General features: G+C 41.3%; 1 protein-coding gene across 8 annotated transcripts in view; it reads right to left on the reverse strand.

The window, feature by feature from the left end:
- Positions 1 to 17,775, reverse strand: part of nckap5l (NCK-associated protein 5-like) — a 458,995-nt gene that overhangs the window by 168,061 nt on the left and 273,159 nt on the right. For all 8 annotated transcript variants that reach the window (XM_055638609.1, XM_055638606.1, XM_055638607.1 and 5 more), the window contains 2 exons: positions 13,517 to 13,555; positions 8,887 to 9,006 (listed from right to left, as the gene is read on the reverse strand). In XM_055638609.1, coding sequence (XP_055494584.1) covers positions 8,887 to 9,006; positions 13,517 to 13,555 — 159 coding nt within the window. The remainder of the gene's footprint in view (positions 1 to 8,886; positions 9,007 to 13,516; positions 13,556 to 17,775) is intronic.

The following is a 17,775-nucleotide window of genomic DNA, read 5'->3' on the forward strand; positions in this document are numbered from 1 at the left end:
GTTCTTGTCGACTCGTATTCTGGTTGATTTGACATAGATGTCTGCAGTAGCCCCACTTCTCATGGGATAGTTCAGAAGCTGGCACGCCATTTCTCAGACCACGGAGCTCCATGTCAACTACTATCTGATAATGGCAGTCAATTTACCAGCCAGTACTTCAAAGACTTTGCTGCACGCTGGGGTTTTCATCAAATCACCAGCAGCCCTGAATATCCTCAGTCGAATGGGCTGGCTGAACGTGCCGTCAGGAGTGCCAAACAATTAATGGAACGGACTCACAGGGCAAAATCAGATGTGTACCTGGACCTGCTTAACCTGTGCAACAGCTCCCGCGACTCTATATTGGGTTCACCCGCTTACCGTGTGATGTCATGGCAGACCCAAGCCACATTGCCTGTGGCGAAGCAAGCACTAGTTCCACAAGTGGCCCCAACATCAGAGGTCCAGTCCAGACTACAACTAAAGCGCAACATTCAGAAAGGGTGGTATGACAAAACGAGCAGACCGCTTCTGCCACTAGCTGAGAGGCAAGTGGTGTGTCTGCAAACCGACAAAGGTCACAACCTCATTGGCGTAATTTTAGGAACTGCCTCCGAGCCACGTTCATACTTGGTCAATGCCGCTGGCGGCACCTACAGACATAATAGGCAACATATCCTGCCTGTGAATGAGCCAGCACCACCTCCGTTCTATCCTGACCGCACAAGTGTACTTCCATCCACATCCAGTGGCATCGGCCCGACTGCACCAGCACAACCTATTTCTGATCGGGTTACTTTGCCGATGGCAACGCCGCCTCCACCTGTGCCAAAGTCTCCTGCTTCGTCTCCGGGACTGCCGTTTCAATCTCCGACACCTGTTTCACCACCAATCGTGTCCCCAGTGACGGGAGAGGGTGGACTGTACCGTGCGAGTGCTGGTTGTGTTTCCTCTGCAGAGTTGCTAATAAAATACTATGGATTCTAATCACTATGTGTGAGTCTGATCATTTCCAACACTTGGTTACAAATTAAAATGAATCAAAGAACGCACATTCGATAGCATATGATCGCAATGAAATGCAACATAGAATGATTAATTTAACATTAAATTATGTACAGCAAACAAAATTAAGAGAGGGAAAGAAGATGTGTGAGAGGTAAAAGGAAAATACAGAAATTAAAGAACTGAATCTGAAGGAGTGAGGAGCAAAGAAAGTGGTGATAATTAGGACATCATGTTGTTTCCTTTGGACTGGCACTTGAATGAGCAAGATATGATGGCACAGCGGTAGAGCTGCTGCCGCACAGTGCCAGAGTGCTGGGTTTGATCCTGACTTTCGGTGCCGTCTGTGCGGAGTTTGCACGTTCTCCCTGTGAAACCCATGGGTTTCTTCCTGGTGCTCCGGTTTCCTCCCACATCCCAAAGACATGCAGGTTTGTAGGTTAATTGACCTCTGTAAATTGCCCGTAGTGTGTAGGATGAGAAGGTTGGATAACGTTGAACTAGTGTGAATGGGTCATCGATGGTGAACGTGGATTCAGTAGGCCAAAGGACCTTTCCATGCTGCAGCTCTAAACTAAACTAAACATCTTCTTTTTCCACTCTTGAACAAATTGCCCAACTGGTACATACCAACTACATAGATATTACCTATTGGATAATTAATTCTGTTGCATGTCTCTTGGATGGTACCTGTACAAAGAAGCAAGACTGCTCAAATGGTAGCCCCTGATGTTCATCTGCTCCGTTCCACATGGGGAGTTGCAGTGCAATTGGTCATAGAGTGATAGATTGATACAGCGTGGAAACAGGCCCTTCGGCCCAACTTGCCCACACCAGCCAACAATGTGCCAGCTACACTAGTCCCACTTGCCTGCACTTGGTCCATATCCATCCAAATCTGTCCTATTCATGTACCTGTCAAACTGTTTCTTAAATGATGGAGTAGTCACAGCCTCAACTATCTAATTTGGCAGCTTGTTCCATACACCCACGACACTTTGTGTGAAAAAGTTACCCCTCGGATTCCTATTAAATCTTTACCCCTTCGCCTTGAACCTATGTCCTCTGGTCCTTCATTCCCCCTCTCTGGGCAAGATACTCTGTGCATCTACCCGATCTATTCCTCTCATGATTTTGGAAACCTCTATAAGATCCCCCCTTATCCTCCTGTGCTCCATGCAATAGAGTCCAAGCCTACTCAAACTTTCCATATAGCTCATACCCTCTAGACCTGGCAACACCCTCGTAAATCTTTTCTGAACCCTTTCAAGATTGACAATATCTTTCCTATAACATGGCGCCCAGAACTGAGCATAATATTCTAAATGCGGTCTCACAAACGTCTTATACAACTGCAACATGACCTCCCAACGTCTACACTCAATACTCTGACTGATGTAGACCAATGCCAAAAGCCTTTTTGACCACCTCATCTACCTGCGACTCAACCTTCAAGGAATCATGCACCTGTACTCCTAGATCCCTCTGCTCTACAACACAACCCAGCAGCCTACCATTTGCTGTGTATATCCTGCTCTTGTTCGACGTCCAAAAATGCAACACCTCACACTTCTCTGTATTAAATTCCACTAACAATTCCTCCGCCCACCTGACCAATTGATCCAGAGCATGCTGCAATCTTTAACAACTATCTTCACTATCTGCAAAGCCACTCAATTTTGTATCATCAACAAACTTGCTTATCTTGCCCTGTTTGTTCTCATCCAAATCATTGATGTAGATCACAAACAGAAATAGGCCCAGCACCGAACCGTGAGGCATACCACTAGTCACAGGCCTTCAGTCCGAGAAACTACCTTCCACCATCACCCTCTTCTTTCTTCAATGGAGCCAATTTGCTATCCATTCAGCTATATCCCCATGTGATCTAACCTTCCAGAGTAGCCTACCATGGGGGACCTTGTCATATGCCTTACTAAAATCCATGTACACAACATCTACAGCTCTGCCCTCATCGAACGTTTTGGGCAAGTCTTCAAAAAAATCAATCAGATTTGTGAGACACAACCTCCCACATACAAAACCATGTTGACTATCCCTAATCAGCCCTTGCCGATCCAAATGCCTGTATAACCTATCCCTCAGAATACTCTCTAGTAAATTTCCAACTACAGATGTTACGCTCACCGGCCTATTGTTTCCAGCATTTTCCCTGCAGCCCTTCTTGAAACGAGGCACAACATTTGTCACCCTCCAGTCTTCCAGCACCTGTATTTAAGGACGACTCGTAGTAAATTTCAACCAGGGCTCCCACAATTTCCTCTCTAGTTTCCCGCAACGGCCTTGGATATATCTGATCAGGCCCTGGAGATTTGTCTACCTTCATACACGACAGTACCTTCAGTACTTCTTCGACGATAACACTGACTGCTCTCAAGACACTTCCATTGACTGCCCCAAGTTCTTAGGTCCAACTCTCTTTCCTCTCGGTAAATACAAAGGAGGAATACTCATTGAGGACCTTGCCCATCTCTTGTGACACCACACAGAGGTGACCGCTTTGAACCCTGAGAGGTCCCAATCTCTCTCTAGTTATCCTTTCCCCCCTTATGTTTTTATCAAATCTTTTGTGATTGTCCATAATGCTACAAGCTGGAGCTACAGTTTCTCCTGGCCCCTTTTTGCCCTTCTGATCTCCTTTTTCAGTTTACTCCTTAGTTCCCGAAACTCCTCCAGGGATGCACTTGATCCCAGCTGCCTATACCTGTCCCATGCATCCTTCTTGTTTTTGACCACGCCTCAATTTCTCACGTCAGCTAAGCTTCCTTACATTTGCCTGATTTGCCCTGTAACGGGGGTGTACAGTACATATCCTGAGCTTTCGTGAGCACACTTTTAAAAACATCCCACTTGGCCGATGTTTCTTTCCCCTCAAATAACCTGCTCCAGTCAATTTGAGCTAGACCTCCTCTCACACCCTCAAATTTGGCCTTACCCCAGTTGAGCATTTTAACATGTGAACTCTCTCCATCCCTATCAATAACGATCTTAATCCTCTTACAAATGTGTGCATAAAGCCTTCCTAATGGAATGCAAAACATTCTAAGCTCAGAGACTTCCGTAATGTAAAACATGAGAAATGTTTCTTTTTCATAAGGGTTCAAATCTACGCCACTGTCAACCTACTTTGAAATAAATAGCTTTGTAGTAAATTTGTACAACATTCCAAAATATTTTGAAAAGTATTAATTTTGTTCAACACTGTGAAGAAGATTCATTATTTACAAATTTACATCTAGAATATTAACATATGCTATTTAGTGTAATTTCATAAAATCTAATAATCAAAATACGAGAAATCCACACCAACTCGAAAAGACCAAAATAAGTAATTCCCGATTATTCCGTCGCAATTTACTTCAACTAATAAGCTAAATTTCTGCTCATTTTGGCAGTACAATAATCCTCACATAACTTTTATGCTTTTCATTTTTTCTGAACAATGTGAAAGAATCTAAGGTATGTGTGTGATACTAATTACAAGTCAGGGTCAATCAATCCTGGCAGTTGCAAAGCTAGCAAGTATTTGGCCAATCTGCAATATGTTAATTCTCTGAATGGCCGTTTGAATTAGAGGCTACTTTCAATATCAACAGAAATGAATTACGTCTCACTTTTATTTTGTATATTTTCTTTCACTATGTGAGAAATGTTAGAGCAAGTTTTGCCAGTTTTGATTAAATTAAATTTTTAATTTTTAACAATGCTCAACACAGGATAAGAATCTTTATTGCAAATAATCTATGGGTTTTTTCTACAGGACTTTCTCAGTAATTTACCAACAGAAAATGAAACTCTGTTATCTGTTTTGATTTCATATCATTTACTAAAGAATGGTGAGATATTATTGATGACTAAAAGGTGTTGATCTATGAGAAATAAATTCACTCATGGATACATATTTTAATATATGATTATCATCTGAAAAATAACTGCTATAAAATGTGATGAACACAACCCTTATATTGCTTTAAGAGAACATAATATATTTTAATATTTTGTTAAAATTTGAAGGAACTCTTGCATAACTCCATGTTTAAATCCTTCAAACAAGGCTGCATTCATATCAAAGTAACATAAATGTCACACCAAATACCACATATTGGATTATTATTGAATATACAAAAGCCAATTTTATTATGAAAAGACGCACAAAAATGAAGAAATTGCTGAACAAATCGACATTCAAGCTACATAGAATGCAAATGCTCAGTTTCGAGTTAAAACTAAATATTACAAGCAATTGTGTTACTCAGTTGCCTTGCTGGCGTTCCCAATACCCAACATTCTTCCTCTTGCCTTTAAGTATACCTAGGGTATCCTCATTGCTCATGTTTCTCAGGTTTCTCTTCAATTTGCACTCACCATCTTATCACATCATTCTCCAAATGTATTTTATCTACTGGATTCAAACATTAATTTGCCATCTTTACTCATCCATTAGCTTGCTTCTGCCTATGTCTATGATCTCCAGTGCAGGAAAGTCCTCTGTGCTCTGCTCCAATTCATATAATTGGACTCGTGGAAGTCCAAATTACATTTATCAGGGACCGCTTGCACCTTCATCTGGAGTTAGACACAAAATGCTGGAGTTCCTCAACATCTCTGGAGAAGGGTCTCGACCCAAAACGTCACCCATTCCGAACTTCTCTCCCAGATGCTGCCTGTCCTGCTGAGTTACTCCAGCATTTTGTGTCCTTCATTGTTTTAAACCAGCATCTGTTCCTTCCTATACCTTCATCTGGAGTGTTTACCTCCGAAACCAAAATTACTCAGCTTCCAGCCATCACAACAGTTTAAGGAAAGTAAATTTGATTTTCCACAAAAGCACCACTATCACACAGGGTAGGTCATTTTGGAAAACTTCTCTTCTTCGATGATACGGTTCTCAAACTCCATGTCCTATTAGCTAAATATACTTTTTTTATATCTTTCCGCATACAGATATCAAAGCCACTCCAAGATAGGAGTTCTAAATCAATATTTCCTGTTAGTAATCAATTATGTGATGATTAATTAATATATTAATCACACATGTGATTTCCAACAATACTATGAGTAAGATTTAACATAACTTCCTCAACCAGTACTGAATAAAATAATTGTTTGCGCTAGGTATGACTGAGTTGAACAATTAATTGGTAGCCTGATGTCAACTCAGTAAGGTCATTTAAAGGCCCACTGCCAATGCACAATACCTGATATAAATTGGGAAGACTGAAAAAAAATGACATATTCTGCATAAATGTTAATATGGGAAAATATGCAAAAGTAAGTTATTCCCCTGGTCAAATATTATGCACTTAGTTAACAATGACATGTATTGCAGTAAATAATGTAGCAGATCATTCCAAGGTGCTTCACAAGACTGTTATTCACACAAAAAACGTAATGAAGCAGGTAAATCATTGTGGAAGATAAGATTTGAAAAAAATAACCTAAAGTAACCCCACTTTTTAAGAAGGGAGGGGGAGAGAAAACAGGGAATTACAGACCAGTTAGTCTAACATCGGTAGTGGGGAAACTGCTAGAGTCAGTTATTAAAGATGGGATAGCAGCACATTTGGAAAGTGGTGAAAGCATTGGACAAAGTCAGCATGGATTTACGAAAGTTAAATCATGTCTGACGAATCTTATAGAATTTTTCGAGGATGTAACTAGTAGCGTGGATAGGGGAGAACCAGTGGATGTGGTGTATCTGGACTTCCAGAAGGCTTTCGACAAGGTCCCACATAAGAGATTAGTATACAAACTTAAAACACATGGCATTGGGGGTTCAGTATTGATGTGGATAGAGAACTGACTGGCAAACAGGAAGCAAAGAGTAGGAGTAAACGGGTCCTTTTCACAATGGCGGGCAGTGACTAGTGGGGTACCGCAAGGCTCAGTGCTGGGACCCCAGCTATTTACAGTATATATTAATGATCTGGATGAGGGAATTGAAGGCAATATCTCCAAGTTTGCGGATGACACTATGCTGGGGGGCAGTGTTAGCTGTGAGGAGGATGGTAGGACACTGCAAGGTGACTTGGATAGGCTGGGTGAGTGGGCAAATGTTTGGCAGATGCAGTATAATGTGGATAAATGTGAGGTTATCCATTTTGGTGGCAAAAACAGGAAAGCAGACTATTATCTAAATGGTGGCCGATTAGGAAAAGGGGAGATGCAGCGAGACCTGGGTGTCATGGTACATCAGTCATTGAAAGTAGGCATGCAGGTGCAGCAGGCAGTGAAGAAAGCGAATGGTATGTTAGCTTTCATAGCAAAAGGATTTGAGTATAGGAGCAGGGAGGTTCTACTGCAGTTGTACAGGGTCTTGGTGAGACCGCACCTGGAGTATTGCGTACAGTTTTGGTCTCCAAATCTGAGGAAGGACATTATTGCCATAGAGGGTGTGCAGAGAAGGTTCACCAGACGGATTCCTGGGATGTCAGGACTGTTTTATGAAGAAAGACTGGATAGACTTGGTTTATACTCTCTAGAATTTAGGAGATTGAGAGGGGATCTTATAGAAACTTACAAATTTCTTAAGGGGTTGGACAGGCTATATGCAGGAAGATTGTTCCCGATGTTGGGGAAGTCCAGGACAAGGGGTCACAGCTTAAGGATAAGGGGGAAATCCTTTAAAACCGAGATGATAAAAACCTTTTTCACACAGAGAGTGGTGAATCTCTGGAACTCTCTGCCACAGAGGGTAGTTGAGGCCAGTTCATTGGCTATATTTAAGGAGGAGTTAGATGTGGCCCTTGTGGCTAAGGGGATCAGAGGGTATGGAGAGAAGGCAGGTACGGGATACTGAGTTGGATGATCAGCCATGATCATATTGAATGGCGGTGCAGGCTCGAAGGGCCGAATGGCCTACTCCTGCACCTAATTTCTATGTTTCTATGTTTCTATGTGGAACAATGCATGAAAGGACAAAACTGAAGAAGCAAACATTGCTAGGGGGGTTTGCAGGGAATTGCAGAGATTGTGGGCATGGAATGATTCAAAAATACTGAGAGCTTTACAACGGAGGCATTGCCAGAGTGGATGTGATTGAGCACCAATGATTAGTGTGATTTTAAAAATGCACATCAGACCTGAGGGTGAACTCAACCTTAAGAAATTGGAGGTTGGGGCATCCGGCTGGAGAACATTGTGTACACTGAGGTAATGATTATGAGGTATGGAGAATATTAATAATAAATCATTTAAATTTAATTTGCACTAGTATGTAAGAATACCGTTGGTCAACCAAGCAAATTTCAATCAACAATTTTCCACAGTTGCCCTAAAGATTCTCATTCTCTGCAGCTTATTATATTTGAAAATTAAACCATAATGTATTAACATGATGACAAAATTGCTAAGTATGTTCACATATTAATTGCTGTATATATTCAAATCAGAAAATGCAATTAAAGAAGTTGGTATTGAGGTCAGGCATACATTAGCAAAAAAAATCTATTCTCATAATGCGTTTCCAGAATGACATACCAGGTTACATTTTATAACATAAATTTCCTTTTATCTCCCGAAGTAATTTCCTCCGTTGACCAAGTATTTGAAAACCACAATATTGTCTGAGAAGCTTAATCAGGATATTTAATTTTATTTGTATGTGATCTTTCTGTTGATCAGTTGATTCTTTGCATAATTTTATTGCCTCCCATTTAATAATATTATGTGTGAAGAATGATAGTGTAAGGATAAAAGATGCATTTATGAAAGTCTTTTGATTGCTTCAAAAATGGATTGCAATATTAATGAACTTGAAAAATGCCATCTGCATAAATGGTATCTAATTTAATATAGTTTGATATAAAGTATTTTCAAAAATAACTAATAATTAAGCAAGAAAATGCAGACAGAAAAAGAAACTGAAATAAATGCACAAACCTGTAGAAGCGAGTCAGAAGCCAGGCGAACTCTCTGCTGAAAAAGAACATTTAATGTTCGATTCTGCTGTTCAAGATCAAAAACCCTCGTGCGCAGTTTCAGACACTCTTCTCTCAAATCCTGTAAATGTAAAATGTGTGGTGATGAAGAATTACTGAAATCTTATCAAGCCTTCTTATTAACATTTCATACTTTTCAGCTGATCAATACTGAGGAATGATGAGTTCTTAAATGTTCCATGTTTTTGTTATAACTCACATTTATATAATAATACTAGACTAAATGGGACCCGTTGGGTCCCATGTTCACACAGGAGGGCTGGTCCCCCAACGCAATATTCCACCTCTCCATCAATTCTAATATTGGTGGCCAGTGGGGGGGGGGGGGGGTTCTGGAGTGCTGGTATGGGTTCTTGAGGTGGCAGCTCAGTCCCTCAAGACAGCTCACTCATGGCTGGTGGGCTGGCAGTTGACTAATGACTATTCCTTGAAATTCCATTTCAAGCAGGGTGCAAGGCCATAAAATTCAAATCCATGTTCCTACCATTTCAAGCAGGGTGCAAGGCCACCAAATTCAAGTGCAATTTCTTACCACTATGAGCAGGGTGCAAGGCCATCGAATTCAAATGCAGTTTCCAACCACTTCAAGCAGGGTGCAAGGTCACCGAATTCAAGTGCAGTTTCATACCACTTCAAGTCGGATCCAAGGCCACCAAATTCAAGTGCAATTTCATACCAGTTCAAGCAGGATGCAAGGGCGCCAAATTCAAGTGCAGTTTCATTCAATTTCAAGCAGAGTGAAACCACCATAAAACCACACAAAACACCAAACTCACAGTTCAGTAGACATTCAGTGTGTTCAGTTGATTCACAGCTCAGACAGAGTCATGACCTCTCCCTCCCCCATCATGCAGAAACTGAGCCACAACAACACTTCTGGGTTTTATAACCCCTCTCCCTGTGGTGTGGCTTTCAGGGCGTGATTGACAGGAGAGAGATTCTCAACATTTTTTAAACACTAATAACACTTTTATTTTTCATTGATGGGAAGAATTCTCTGCACCAGCTAAGCGGAGGGGGGACTGAGTAAGATGCCCAAAAATCACAGCTGTAAGTGGTAGCGTTTTATCTAAAATCAATATACAGTGCAAACAGGAAGTAAGTGCATTTGCAGTAGTGCCTTTTAACTTCAAGCCAAATCACCCAAGCCACCATTTGCAGTAAGTAATGCCTTTCAACTTCATGCCACCATTTGCAGTAAGTAGTGCCTTTCAACTTCAAGCCAATGCACCCACACCATCATTTGCAGTTAGTGCCTATCAACTTCAAGCCATATCAGCCAAGCCATCATTTGCAGTAAGTAGTGCCTTTCAACATCAAGCCAAAGCACCCAAGCCACCATTTGCAGTAAGTAGTGCCTTTCAACTTCATGCCACCATTTGCAGCAAGTGGTGTCTTTCAACTTCAAGCCAAAGCACACAAGCCACCATTTGCAGTAAGAAGTGCCTTTCAACTTCAAGCCAAATCACCCGTCACCATTTGCAGTAAGTAGTGCCTTTCAACTTCATGCCACCATTTGCAGTAAGTAGTGCCTTCCAACTTCAAGCCAAAGCACCCAAGCCACCATTTGCAGTTAGTAGTGCCTTTCAACTTCAAGCCAAAGCACCCAAGCTACCATTTGCAGTAAGTAGTGCCTTTCAACTTCAAGCCAAAGCACCCAAGCCACCATTTGCAGTAAGTAGTGCCTTTCAACAAACATCATGCCACCATTTGCAGTAAATAGTGCCTTTCAACTTCAAGCCAAAGCACCCAAGCCACCATTTGCAGTAAGTAGTGCCTTTCAACTTCAAGCCAAAGCACCCAAACAATCATTTTCAGGCAGTACCTTTTTACTTCAAACAAACCATATTTTCACTTTCAAACCACATTAAGGGTACTCAAAGTTGTGTAGACATTTGTTCAGTGTTATTCAGAGCTTAGAGAGACGTGACCCTTGGCTTCATCCACCTTGCAGAGACTTAGTGAGGCACACCACTTCCTGGTGTTATCGTCCCGCCCCCTCCCACCAGCAGAGGCAGCAGAGAGAATGGTGATTTAAAAAAAAACATTAATATTTCTCTGATTTATCATAGATGGGAAAAATCCTCCGCACCCGTAAGGCGGAGGGGGACTCTGAGCGAGGTGGCCAAAAATGACGGCCGTAGGTGGCGCCGTTCTGTCAGAAATCGCAGCACCGTGGGCCAAAAGCGGTCAAGATCAGAGATTTAGTAATATAGATGTAATCCGGATCCCTTTTATCTCTGACTTGCATCATGACTTTTCTCTGGAACATATTTTTCACCAATTAATTCTTTAAGGGGCTTTAAAGAGAACAGCCTTACTTTTGGAGAAATGCGAAATCAGTTAACATGATATAATTTATATTAATAGAAACCATCATTGTGAAGAGTAAGAAATATGGGAGTCTGTTGTTTTGACAGTGGGATAACAAAAAAAATTGTTTTAAAACTACTTTTATTAGATTAATATGGAGAATTAAGACATCGAAATAGGTCGCTTAAATTTAAGAAGTTGGTTTGTTGCCCTAATTTCATTTAACTGACAACTTCTCCAAAAGATATGGAAAGATATAGTCCAGAAAAATATTCATATGACTAATTATTTTAAACAAATGTAAACATTAATGCCAGCACTAAACTGTAATATTGTCAATCCAGACTTCTTGAATTACAAGCAATACAGACATATCTTTGTTTCCAAAAAAGTACTCAAGAAAGTATTGTGCTTGAATTTACCAGGTGATCTTATTGGGATAATGGGATCATCACAATCAAGAAAGATAAAAGAGGTCCATATCAATGATGTGGATGAGGGAATTGAAGGCTTTGTGCCAAGTCTGAGGATAATGCAAAGACAGGTGGAGAGGTAGGTAGTGTAGAGAAAGCAGGGACTGTGTAGAAGGACATGGACATGTTGGGAGATTGCACTAAGAAGTGGCAAATGGAATACAGAGTAGGCTTTCTAGGCTTTCCAGACTGCATTTGGAGCATTGTGAGCAGTTGTGGGCAGGCACGGGAATCGCTATCAAAACATTGGGGGGGGGGAGACACAATTTCTTGGCGACCTTGTGCGCATACGCACGCGTGGGCCCTGTGGACGGTAACATCGGAAGCTGACCTGGTTGGTGACCTACTTCGAACTCCAGCAAGAGCAGCTTCGTCCACCCCAAATCGTGGGGCTTCAATTGGCCCATTCGCGGGGGCTACAACATCGGGAGCCTCGATCGCCACGACGCAGCAATTTGGCCGTGGGTCTGTGGAAGGTCTCGCGGCTCGCCGCACCGGACTGGGTGATGAAAAGCCCCGCGAACGGGCCGATTCAAGCTTCGTTCTATGATCTTTGCTCCACGGATGTCTCCCTCCTCCAATCACCGCGTTCTATACTCAGTCCCACCCAACCTACTTCCACCTCTGACCGGACACCTCCCTCCTCCAATGATCCGCTGAATCATCAAGGTCCCCCCCCACTGCCTGTTGACCGACGTCTCTCTCGTCTAATCGGCGTCCTCGATCATCAGTCCCACCCCCACTGTCTCATGGAAAGCGGAGATTTTTAATAGCTTTTTTTTTCACCAAGTTTTAAGATACGGATTACAAAACATGGGGTTGGGGGATCGTCCCCACCTCTCAAAACATGAGAGGGACATGTCCCCCCTGGTTGTGGGCCCCATATCTGAGGAACGGCATTAGAGAGTGTCCAGAGGAGGTTTACGACAATGAACCGGGGATAATTGGGTTAACAAATGATAACGTTTGATAGCGCTGGGTCTGTACTCGCTGGAGTGTAGCTGTATGAGGGGGGACCTCACCGAAATGTACCGAATAGTGAAAGGCCTGCATAGATTGGATGTGGAGAGGATATTTCGACTAGTGGGAGAGTCTAGGATTAGGGGGCACAGCCTCAGAATAAAAGGACGTACTTATAGAAAGGAGATGAGTAGGAAATTCTTTAGTCAGAGTGTGATGAATCTATGGAATTCATCGCCACAGACAGGTGTGGAGGTCAAGTCATTGGGTATTCTTAAAGCGGAGATTGACAGATTCTTGATTAGTAAGGGTGTCAATGGTGATGATGAGAAGGCGTAAGAATGGGTTTGAGAGGGAAAGATAGAACAGCCACATTTGAATGGCAGGGTAGGGTTGATGGGTCGAAGGGTCTAAATTGGCTCCAATGACATGAACATGAAAAGAGATGTTCATTACATAATTTGTGTTGCTTTCTAATCTCACTAACTCCCTATTACAAAGTGCACTACTAATAAACATGTTGTGCTCCTCCTACAGTTTGTGAATCAACCATTTAATCGTTTGTAGGTACACAAAATTGCTGGAGAAACTCAGCGGGTGCAGCAGAATCTATGGAGTGAAGGAAATAGGCTGTTTCTCCAGCAATTTTGTGTAGCCTATTTCCTTCGCTCCATAGATGCTGCTGCACCTGCTGAGTTTCTCCAGCAATTTTGTGTACCTTTGATCTTCCAGCATCTGCAGTTCCTTCTTGAACATTTAATCATTTGTATGTTGACTACTATATTAAAATTAAAGTGTATGTTGGAAGTTAATAAAGAGACTCACCTTTTGAGTAAGCAATGCTTGAACAACTTGATTAGCCACCTATGAAAAATACATAAGACATTTTAGCAATAATTTTATTATAATGCTCCAGTCCCCATGTAATCTCCATTTAGAATTCTTCATAGCATACAAAATATTTTAATATACTTCCAACAGTAGTTTTATTTTAGTTAATCCTTGCCACCGATCACCTGTACTCTAGCACCATCCTACACACGAGGGACAATTTACAGAAGCCAATGAACCTACAAACCTGAACGTCTTTGGAGTGTGGGAGGAAACCAGAGCACCAAGAGAAAATTACGTGGTCACAGGAAGAACATACAAACTCCATACAGAGAGAACCTGTAGTCAGGATTGAACCCAGGTCCCTAGCGCTGAAAGGAAGTAAGAAGCAGGGAGGTTCTACTGCAGTTGTACAGGGTCTTGGTGAGACCACACCTGGAGTATTGTGTACAGTTTTGGTCTTCTAATCTGAGGAAAGACATTCTTGCCATAGAGGGAGTACAGAGAAGGTTCACCAGACTGATTCCTGGGATGTCAGGACTTTCATATGAAGAAAGACTGGATAGGCTCGGCTTGTACTCGCTAGAATTTAGAAGATTGAGGGGGGGATCTTATAGAAAGTTACAAAATTCTTAAGGGGTTGGACAGGCTAGATGCAGGAAGATTGTTCCCGATGTTGGGGAAGTCCAGAACAAGGGGTCACAGTTTAAGGATAAGGGGGAAATCTTTTAGGACCGAGATGAGGAAAACATTTTTCACACAGAGAGTGGTGAATCTCTGGAATTCTCTGCCACAGAAGGTAGTTGAGGCCAGTTCATTGGCTATATTTAAGAGGGAGTTAGATGTGGCCCTTGTGGCTAAAGGGATCAGGGGGTATGGAGAGAAGGCAGGTACAGGATACTGAATTGGATGATCAGCCATGATCATATTGAATGGCGGTGCAGGCTCGAAGGGCTGAATGGCCTACTCCTGCACCTATATTCTATGTTTCTATGTTTATCAGGCAAAGCTCTCTCTCTTCCAGGGATGAAGTCCCAATGGGGAATTCAAGAATAGCTTCATCACTCAAAGTGTCGGAAGAAGTTAGCTCCTACCAGACAATGTTGCTTTGTTCAAAGAAAAGCTATATAAACACACACAAAGGTACACAAGGGAATTAAACAGAAAAACCTGGTGATTAAGTCAGATGTACGAGGATACACTCATTGATCTGAGTGGCCCGTAAATATCAATAAAATGATGCAATGGTCATTTTACCACACTCACAAAACCTTACAATTCTACTCATTTCACGTGCATGAAAGATATAATGAAATGGGTATTTTCCGTGGTCATTCACAAATAATCATTTATGTTACAAACATTTTATTAAATTTATCAAATGGTAAGGTGAAACAAATTAAAATGTTGCATATTTCTGGAGATCAGTATTAAGGAACCATTAATAAACCCAATTAGAGTGGTCAGTTGTTGTAATAAACTAATTTGATGACTTTGAACAGTAATCTGTAGCTGGGTGCCCCTAATATCTAACCTCCAACTATACCATTTATCTCAAATTTGCATAATGTAATTCATATGTATTAAGCATCATTATGAATATATTAAATTAATCAAGACTATTGTTTTGACAGAAAACTGGTGCATAAACTCAGAGCACAACAGAGCTAACAAATAATTCTAAAACTGAGGTATATATTTCTTTTTTGCAATTACCCACAGGTTTAAGTATTCAACATATGCTGTTGAAATCTGATATCTTAATTTGCTATCTTTGGATTGATTCTATCAATTGACAAGATATTCTACAAAAGGCCAACATCATGGAACCAGGTACAATGGACAAAAAGCATGCAATGACTAATTATTTTAAATAACCTTTAAAATATTGCTGTGCATATTTTCTTAGTTCTAATGCAAGAAAATATTATGTACATCTTACAAATACATCTCCCTTTCTAATTCATATCCTCATTGAGTGATAGGGTGATAGAGTGTGGAAACAGGCCCTTCGGCCCAACTTGCCCACACCGGCCAACATGTCCCAGCTACACTTGTCCCACCTGCCTGCATTTGGTCCGTATCCCTCTAAATCTGTCCTATCCATGTACCTGCCTAATTGTTTCTTAAAAGTTGGGGTTGTCCCAGCCTCAACTACCTACCCTGGCAGCTTGTTCCATACATCACCACCAAATGGAATATCAGAGATCTATTTGTGAACAATCCTCTATCTACCCATTTGAACAGAATCATTTCAAACTACATGGAAAATGTTATATATTAATTAAGTTTCTAAGAAATGAATAATTACAACAAAGGCGAGAAAAAGAGTACCAATGTATAAACTCTAATTTTGCTGGTAGATTCCAATCATGTATTCGAACAAATGGAGTAGCATTGGGAAATGTACAGAACAAAAATAAAGTTACCATTTTAAATGTTTCACAAAATAATCAGATTGTTGTCATATTTCAAGATAATACTGATATACGTTGAGCTGAAAAACATAAATTTGTTTTTATGCTGTGCTGGCATTGCCATATTATTGTGTTTCCCACTATGTAGATGACTCAGACAGAGGTTTTCAATATGATAGGGATGTTCCCACTTCATCACAGAAAGAATCTCTGATGAGTGCTCCTTGGTAGCGTCAACCTGCTCAACATTAACCTAGGTTGGATCGGCTTTAATTTGTGAAAACTGATCTCAGAATACTAGAAGTAGAAAGAGCAGAGCAGAGAGGCAGGGGGGTGTAAAATGAGGGTAGAAGAAATAGGTAGCAAGGTGAAAAGTAAAAGTGGCAGGCAGACAAAACCAGGGCAAAAATCAAAAAGGGTCACTTTTCAACATAATTGTATAAGGGGTAAGAGTGTTGTAAAAACAAGCCTGAAGGCTTTGTGTCTCAATGCAAGGAGTATTCGTAATAAGGTGGATGAGTTGAACGTGCAGAGAGCCATTAATGATTATGATATAGTTGGGATAACGGAGACATGGCTCCAGGGTGACCAAGGCTGGGAGCTGAACATCCAGGGATATTCAATATTCAGGAGGGATAGAGAGAAAGGAAAAGGAGGTGGGGTAGCGTTGCTGGTTAGAGAGGAGATTAACGCAATGGAAAGGAAGGACATTAGTTTGGAGGATGTGGAATCGGTATCGGTAGAGCTGCAAAACACTAAGGGGCAGAAAACGCCAATGGGTGTTGTGTACAGGCGAATTGGAGATGGTATCAAACAGGAAATTAGAAATGCATGCGACAAAGGCAAAACAGTTATAATGGGTGACTTCAATCTACGTATAGATTGGGTGACTCAAATTGGCAGGGGTGCTGAGGAAGAGGATTTCTTGGAATGTATGCGGGATAGTTATCTAAATCAACATGTAGAGGAACCAACGAGAGAGCAGGCTATTTTAGACTGGGTATTGAGTAATGAGGAAGGTTTAGTTAGCAGTCTTGTTGTACGTGCCCCTTTGGGCAAGAGTGACCATAATATGGTTGAGTTCTTCATTAGGATGGAGTGTGACATTGTTAATTCAGAAACAATGGTTTTGAACTTAAAGAAAGGTAACTTTGAGGGTATGAGACGTGAATTGGCCAAGATTGATGGCAATTAATTCTAAAAGGGTTGACGGTGGATATGCAATGGAAGACATTTAAAGACTGCATGGATGAACTACAAAAATTGTTTATCCCAGTTTGGCAAAAGAATAAATCAGGGAAGGTAGTGCATCCGTGGATAACAAGGGAAATCAGGGATAGTATCAAAGCGAAGGATGATGCGTACAAATTAGCCAGAAAAAGCAGCATACCAGAGGACTGGGAGAAATTCAGAGACCAGCAGAGGAGGACAAAGGGCTTAATTAGGAAAGGAAAAATAGATTATGAAAGAAAACTGGCAGGGAACATAAAAACTGACTGCAAAAGGTTTTATAGATATGTGAAAAGAAAGAGATTAGTTAAAAGAAATGTAGGTCCCTTGCAGTCAGAAACATGAGGAACAAGGATATGGCGGACCAATTGAATAACTACTTTGGTTCCGTCTTCACTAAGGAAGACATAAATAATCTGCCGGAAATAGCAGGGGACCGCGGGTCAAAGGAGATGGGGGAATTGAGTGAAATCCAGGTTAGTCGGGAAGTGGTGTTGGGTAAATTGAATGGATTAAAGGCCGATAAATCCCCAGGGCCAGATAGGCTGCATCCCAGAGTACTTAAGGAAGTAGCTCCAGAAATAGTGGATTCATTAGTAATAATCT

The sequence above is a fragment of the Leucoraja erinacea genome, chromosome 7 (genome assembly GCF_028641065.1).
Source record: "Leucoraja erinacea ecotype New England chromosome 7, Leri_hhj_1, whole genome shotgun sequence".
In the NCBI taxonomy this organism is placed as follows: Eukaryota; Metazoa; Chordata; class Chondrichthyes; order Rajiformes; family Rajidae; genus Leucoraja; species Leucoraja erinaceus.